The 8082-nt window shown below is 33.5% G+C and overlaps 1 protein-coding gene across 1 annotated transcript; it reads left to right on the top strand.

Moving 5' to 3' along the window:
- Window positions 1–1366: 1366 nt before the first annotated feature.
- Window positions 1367–4403, top strand: LOC133819114 (proteasome subunit beta type-2-B). Its single transcript, XM_062252282.1, has 3 exons — window positions 1367–1680; window positions 1796–1919; window positions 3866–4403. The coding sequence occupies exons 1-3, from the start codon at window positions 1523–1525 to the stop codon at window positions 4199–4201; spliced, it is 618 nt and encodes a 205-aa protein (XP_062108266.1). The 5' UTR covers window positions 1367–1522; the 3' UTR covers window positions 4202–4403.
- The last annotated feature ends 3679 nt before the right edge of the window (window positions 4404–8082 follow it).

Here is an 8082-nt window from a genome sequence, read left to right as displayed (position 1 = left end):
GGTAATAGCGATAATTCTAAAAGGAAAATTATAAATAGTCAATTTGAAAGAAGAATAACAATAGTTTTGTACTTTTATAAATAATCATCAAAATAAATATGCCCATTTTGGGCATAATCACGTGGCAATCAATATAGGTAAGATAGGCTACCATGGTAGTTAAAGAAGATCACCTCGCTAATTTGAGGGTCGCCAATGATTAAACCACCCGTTCATCGTCGCTAAGGCCCAAGGTTGTTGAGGTACAATGTACCCGAGGCCAAGGTTGTCTTACTTGGTTAAGTTAACCTCGCTATAGTTGACAGAAATAGCGATGTCCAAGAGATAAGATGGGCTCGGGAAACCCAAACATCATCCTTTGGTCGCATGCCATTGTGTATGGTCGCTAGGTACCTATTCCAAGTATGGGTCGCCTATGAATGGTCGCTCGACCCTATGAATGGTTGTTGGGCTCAACTGGTCGCTTACATAAAGTTGCCACAATATGGTTGCAAAGTTTCAGTCGCAGACTACATCATCATGAAACACTGTTGCCCCCAAGGCTCAAATATGGTTGTTAGCCTCATGAAGGCTGCCATGGTCGCTAGAGCCCTCCCAAGCTCCTGTCATGGTCACTAGAGCCTCTCACAAAGGCTTCAATCATTGGCTTGGTCAAGGTTAATGGTCGCTAGATCCCAAAAGTCGAAGTATGTCATTCATAACTCTTCACTGACCCTAAGCGGGATCGCCACTCACAATGCTAGGGAGTGGTCGCTAAAGGCATATCCACAATGCAACTAAGGCTGGCGACCTCGCTGATCCAATTATACCTTTGTATTCATTGCCTTTGGGCCAAGCCTAATAGTGTAGGCCTAAAATCTAAAATTAACCCAACTTCTCACTATAAATAAGAAGATGAGAAGTCTTTGAAGGAGGATAGCAACATAGTCAAATACTTAAAAACATCCCTTAATGCAATGCTCTCTCTATACTCAAGAGCACTAATATGTAACTAAAGCTTGCAAACTCATTCATCAATAAAAATGACTAAGTATACGTATGTCTTGTTAATAATCGAACCAAAATAATTCTTTTTGTTATTTATTATTCCATCTAGTAATTATTCATGTTAAGTATGTCTTAAACACTTGAGTCTACTCTCACAAAATTGGTGAGTGTTATTATTTAGGTGTTTGATGAGGTTGCCCAAAAATTGAGTCAACAAAATATTTATATATATATATATTTTTTTTAAGAGAATTTCCCATTGAAAGAAATAGAAAACTTACGACATGATAGTTGTTGTCGTTTCTAACATGTATAACTCCTATGCTCGACTATTATGATCTAGTATTAGAATACATATATCCAGTGAACCAAACGACCCCAAATCTCCAGACAAAAAGACTTGTCTTGTCCCTCAAGTCGCCAAAAATATTTCTCTATTTCTTCTTTCCAAACTCCATTGAAGAAGAAGAATAAGAAGAAGAAGAAACACTCAAGAGAGAATCGAAGCCGGAGCAGATCAAGGAAAAAGACGAATATGGAGTGCGTATTCGGACTGGTTGGGAATGGATTCGCCATGGTTGTGGCAGACACATCGGCCGTGAACAGCATATTGGTCCACAAATCCAACGAGGACAAGATCATGGTCCTCGATTCACACAAGCTCGTGGCCGCTAGTGGAGAGTCCGGTGACAGGTTCATCCATTTTCTTTTCCTCAATTTCATTTTGCCCTTTTGAGAACGTGATATTACGTATGTATGTATATGTATTTATAAATATGTGTTTTTCTTTTTCGAATTGGTAAAATAGGGTTCAGTTCACTGAGTACATTCAGAAGAACGTGTCTTTGTACCAATTCCGTAATGGGATTCCGTTGACCACTGCTGCCGCCGCGAACTTTACTCGGGGTGAGCTCGCCACCGCTTTACGAAAGGTATTTAGTTACTGTATATTGGGACTTAGTTTAGTTGATATTCAGGGGTGTATGATTTTTCTTTAATTGCTTAGCATTTGAAATGGGTTCAGGCAGATGGGAATATACTCCGAAAAATATGTTTGTGGATAAACATCGATTGACACATTGTTAGATTCAAATGTAAAAGCATGCTAAGCTAATTTTGTTATCTTTACTCGATACAAGGCAATGATGGAACTCATTGTCTACAAATATGCTCTGATAAATGCTGATGCATTGTCACTATGGGCAAGTAAGAATAAGTAAAACCAGAAAACCCGTTTGAAACCAAGAGTTGGCACTGTAAAATAACTGATCGGCCACTGCTGATCTTGGTAGTTCAGTTGATGAGCTGGCCAGCGTTTGTATCCTTTTTGTAAGTTTAGATGGTGGGCTTGATTTTGTGCTTGAGTTCTTAGAATCTGGTGGCAAGCTTGAGAGTGCAATTGGGTTATTAGAATCTGGTGGCATGCTCATCATGGACGTTGATTGATTATTAGAACCTGCTTATTTTCATACCAGATAATACCATTTTTTTTACATTGCTTGTTTGAAAATTTAGGTTGGTAGATACCGCTAGATAGTTTTTGACTAATATAGAATGATAATATAATTGATCATATGAACCAAGAATCATGGTCCTATGATTTTATCTCTAATATTATTATAGTAAAAAAGGACAAAAAAAGTATTGATCAATAATTCATTAATATTTTTTTAATGATGATGAAAAATGATTAGTGAGAAAAGTATGCCAGAGTCAAAAGAGTGTTGAACCCCTGGTATTGTTACATTCTGGAGAGGAGGCAGTTCTTCAGACCCTGTTTCATGAAAATAACATCGACCCAATACAACTTAATAACCATTTACAATGGAGATCGTTTTTAATTTTGTTTATGCATAGGGATCTGGGAAAAGTAGCAAAATGTTGAGTGTTTGTGCTGAGTGTTGTGTTTTGGGATTCTTGTACAAGTCTGGAAAGACAGGTTGCTAGTTTATGGTGCTATTGAGACTAGGTACTATCTGTGGTATATTATGACTAACCTTTCTTCGGTTTCTTCTTAGTGCTGGTTTAGGCACCTAGGGTTTGTTTAAAATTTGTCAAGTGGCATTGCCTCTATTGTAGTGTTTGAAGGAAATGTTGTAGAATGTAAAAGTGAATGCATTAAAAAACATATACAATCGGTAATGTGTTTATACATTGACATTCCCTGCATAGCCATGGTTTAAAAAAGCATTATTGAGGCGCGCCTCAAATTGAGGCGGTCAAAAAACTCCTCAAGGCCTCGAATTCATTTAGTGAGGCTTGTGCCTCTTGTTTCCGTACTCGCCTTTGAATTTGATTCATCTAGTTAGTGGTTTTATTTGTTACCTCTAACTTAGTTATAAACATCCTAAATTTATTTGGTTTCAGTCTAACTTTAAAACCTGTCCAAATAAGAGAGTTACATTTGCTATGTTTTGATTATTGATAAGGCGGCCTCTCTTGATAAATACAACCTAGAATAAAAGGAAATATATATAAGCAGGGAAAATATACTGAAGTTATTATATTAAGATGCGGATTCCCTGATTACCCCTAAGAAATTTTAACCTAGTTTACCCTCTTTTGAGCTCGTTTAAATGCCTTATGGTGCTCTTAGTTTGTTCTGTGTATTGATTCATTAGGTCTGTTTCTGAGAATATTCTGGCTTACTGAGCTGTAAATCAGAACGATCAATTTTTTATTTTTATAAAATTCTTGGATTTTAATGGTCATAGGATCATAAGTTCAACATCTAGCCACCCAAATTGGAAGGGATAACTCTTCAATAGCAAGATTGAAGCTTAATATGCTAATTAGTTTCATCTAGCTGCATTTTGAATTTGGCCAGTGAAACCAATAGATAACTCGTTTAACTGCATTTTATTTTATTTTCTTTCAGAATCCCTACACTGTGAACATTCTTATGGCTGGTTATGACAAGGAGACAGGCCCATCTTTGTTCTACATCGATTACATTGCAACACTTCATAAACTTGAGAAGGGAGCATTCGGTTATGGATCCTACTTTTCACTCTCGATGATGGACAGACACTACCACAGTGGCATGTCAGTGGAAGAAGCAGTTGAGTTGGTCGATAAATGCATCATTGAGATTCGATCCAGACTAGTTGTGGCACCTCCAAACTTTGTGATCAAGATTGTCGACAAAGATGGAGCAAGGCAGTATGCTTGGCGTGAATCGATCAAGGATGCTAGTGTTGTTCCTTCTGCTTAAGGTTTAAGCGTCATGTCATCAATAGACCCTTCTATTTTCTCTATTGTTTTTGGTGTTTAGTTTGAATGGGCAAACAGGGAAAGCTGATATCCTTGTCTGAACTTACTCAAAAGTAGATTTATTTCTTTTGAATTTCTTATATGCTGGAATCACTATAATTTGAATGATTGAGGGGGCAAAAGAATGAAGTACTACTTATGTATGGTTTGGTGGAAGGAAATTAGAATAGTAATAGGGATGATATTTCATTGTTTATTTAAAAACTTCGAAATGAACATAGAATACGAATTCTATGATTGTTTACTAAAATATGCTTACTAGATAATTAAGAAAAAGTTAAATTAGTGTGTTTAATGAATTAATTAATAGGGAAATTTGCAGCATAAATATTTATGTAGATCAATTTGTTACACTTAAATGCTTAAATAAAATTTTTGGCAACAAAATTAGCTATACGTTCTTGGCTATTAAGTCGTAGAGATGTCAATTTTGTTCGAAAACCCATTTGCACGTGGGTACCTTACCTTGATGGACTGGGTATTATTTTATAACTAAGGGTTTAGGGTAGGGTGAGAGTATGAAAACATGTATCCTATACGGGTATGGGTATAGATGTACTCTACTCTATTATCCTATTTATTTGTACTTAATTTGCATGAATAATTATATAAATTTATTTGAGTATATTTGAAATTTAATATATCTTGTAAAAAATTATATGATAAATTAAAAAGATATATACAATTATCAATATATCTTTTTTAAATATAAATACATGTTATATGATATACACTAAAAATAATTAATATATATTTTGAACTATAAATTATATACTAAAAATTAAATACTTCTAAACTTATAAAATTAATTAATATATAATTCTCACATATTCTAAATATATAATGTATCCTATATTATTTAGGATCTTTAATACATTATATTATATATATTAATTAATTTAAACAAGTATAGATATATAATATATCAAATTAGCATTTAGAATCTTTAATGCATTATATTATATTCTTATTAGTTTTTTTAAGTATAAATAAGGTATTCTGTGTTTACTATTCTTAATACTTAATATATTTTATATCTCATTTAGATTTCCAAGTATAGTGTATTGATTTTTTTTTAAATATTTTTTATTTTAAATTTTATTAAGGTTGAGTTATCTGTGAGTACCTATCAATTAGAGTTATACACGTATCCTACTAGTAAAAAATGATTGGGTAAGAGTGTAGGGACTATTGGATAAGAGCGTAGGGAATGGTTATAGCTTTTTTTATAAGGTAGGACTCTCGTCATCCCTATTAAGTCTGATTAGCCTAATTTTTTCTATTTATTAAATAATATTAAAATCTAAATTTAAGATTTAATTAAATTTACAATTAAAACAAAAAAAAAGTCAAAACTTAAGATTTAACTAAATTTAAAAACATCTCCCCATTCCCTTAGAACCCACAGACCCCCTAGAATCCTCTTGCAAGACCCACCGCCACTCCATGGGAGGACAGAGCTCGTTGACGTCGACCTAGCCCAGCCCAGGCGAGGTTCTTGTTCCACGTGTGGTCTCGTCTCCATGGGTCTTGCAGAAGGGTTCTAAAAAAAATCCAAAGAAGCTCAAACACAAACCAAAACCAGAGTGTGTGAGACAGTGATGACTTGAATGAGATCGACGACACAGGCGTCGATCTCATTCAAGGGCGCTTGAGATCAACGGAGGGCGATGACTTAGTGAAGGGTAGCAAAATTGATGGGTACACTGATTTGGATTCCATCCGAGATGATGCAAGGAGCTACTACTGATTTGGGTGGGTATTTAGGTTGTTCTTCTAACATCAAATCTGGGTTTTTGTGGGTAAAATCATATATGGGTTTGGGTTTTATTCTAATTTGATTTTTTATAATGAGAGATCTAGTTTATTGTTTGGATTGATAATAATTGATTTTAAAAGTATTTGTATTTTTAAACTATATTTTAAATAAATTTTATAAGTTTTTAATTATTTATATTGTAAAAATATATTTCAAATCACTTTTGAAATATTCAATAAATTAGAAAAAAAATTGAGGCAATTAAGTGTAGCCACGTGGCTGCCTTATAGGTCTTTTTTTCAGACTTAATGTCCAAGGACTACGGCTACACCAAATTAGTATAGTAATGGTAGGCAGTTTTGTTGCCAAAAATTTTACTTAATCATTTAAGTGTAACAAATAGTATTTATGCCACAAATTTCTATAATTAATATTGCAAATGTCTATAATTAATATTACTAATTCTATACATACGAAGAAGCTATTGGTGTGGTAACGTGGTGAAGGGAAAATGGGATTGACATAAATTTTTTTAGGAAGACTGCATCTTATTACGATTGAAATAATATAGAATTCCATATAGGTGGAGAGATTTCTTCTATCCAGGAAAACATTATCTAGCCTTAAGTGCATGCTTAGTCAATCCATAAGTTACAGTGTTAAAATTATGGCTAACATTATAAAGAGATGCCCCTAAATATTAGATAATAGAACTTCACTTGGTTCATTATTGTACACAATGTTATGGGAGTGAATTAGAGAAAAAGGCTTGAACTGGAAGATCAGTAGCTTGAGCCCAATTAAGTTCCACCAAAAGAGTTAGTGCCTCTGCTTGAAATGTCGTTAGGACTCCTGGATCACCGAAACCTCAAGATTAAAGACTAGTACGGAAAAAAACATTTGAAATGGAATCTATCAAAGATTTGAAGTGTCCAGCCCTCTAGTTAGACGACATTAGTTAATTTAGTTGCATATCTAGTTAATATCAGTCATCAGAATTATTAGACTAGGATAATAACAAAATTCCTTAAAGAAAGCTTCATTCTAATTTAAAACAATTTATAATAATATTGCCAAACTCATTGAAGTTGCCCAAAAATTTAAGCTTCATAAGGTTTGAAGAGTTTAATAAGTTTTTATGGCATACCTTGAAGAGATTTTGAAAGAACCGTTTTAACTCGTCGATTTATTGTAAAAATACACTACTCCAAAACCAACCATATTCATGGAAATTGAAATCACTGCATCCACAAAGAGGGCGATGTTATATATTTCTACACTTTCTCTTCTCTGTCCAGCAGATCTCCTAATAGTAGTTGATTACTCAATTAGAGTTTGTGCATTTCGTATAACATCACAATAAGAAGAAAGCCAATGTAATACTTATTGTGGTGTTCTGGTCTGTTGTTCGTGAGTTTTTTTTAATTTCTTGAGAATCACTGTCCATACCACAATCAACATATTTTGAAAAGAGTCATTCTCTAAGATTTTAGATGCATATAAAATTATTTCCTTGAAAGAGATATTTTCTTTATCCCATAAGAGAAAGGGAAAATTTAGACACTTCATTATATCTTGGGGAAAATGACCCAGAAACTGCATGTGCGATAAAATTATTCACAAATCCACATAAAGGACAATTACTATGAGAAAAAATATTACGACGATATAATCCACTTAGAGACGGTAAAATTTCATGAAAACCTCTCCAGGTAAAATGCAAAATTGCCCAAAAGTATTTCCCCAGACTCGAAAGGGTTGCTGATGAAGGAAGTGAGCTATTTATGGTCATTATTAGATTATATCCATTTTGACATAATAGTTTCCATAATTGATATAACGCCATATTTAGGAATCAGTATGATAAAAAAGACTAATTAGAATGAACTAATAATAGTTTCAAAAAAAAAAGAATGAACTAATAATTCAATTTTTGCTTTGTTTGGGTCATGAAAGAAGTCATTTTAGTCATTATGATTTAAAATACAAGACATTGTAAATATCTCTTCAATATAAAAAATGTGTAGAAAACGAATTTTTTTTGTTTTAAACGTTTTTTTATT

This window comes from Humulus lupulus, chromosome 2 (assembly GCF_963169125.1).
Source record: "Humulus lupulus chromosome 2, drHumLupu1.1, whole genome shotgun sequence".
In the NCBI taxonomy this organism is placed as follows: Eukaryota; Viridiplantae; Streptophyta; class Magnoliopsida; order Rosales; family Cannabaceae; genus Humulus; species Humulus lupulus.
The sequence above is the reverse complement of the archived record's forward strand: the minus strand, read 5'-3'. Positions and strand labels throughout refer to the sequence as shown.

What these genes read in the sequence shown, in the direction of transcription:
- LOC133819114 (XM_062252282.1), top strand. Translation starts at nt 1,523, where the DNA reads ATGGAGTGCGTATTCGGACTGGTTGGGAATGGATTCGCCATGGTTGTG. An exon ending in AGTGGAGAGTCCGGTGACAG is followed by an intron (nt 1,681 to 1,795) that starts GTTCATCCATTT and finishes TTGGTAAAATAG; the next exon opens with GGTTCAGTTCACTGAGTACA. An exon ending in TCGCCACCGCTTTACGAAAG is followed by an intron (nt 1,920 to 3,865) that starts GTATTTAGTTAC and finishes ATTTTCTTTCAG; the next exon opens with AATCCCTACACTGTGAACAT.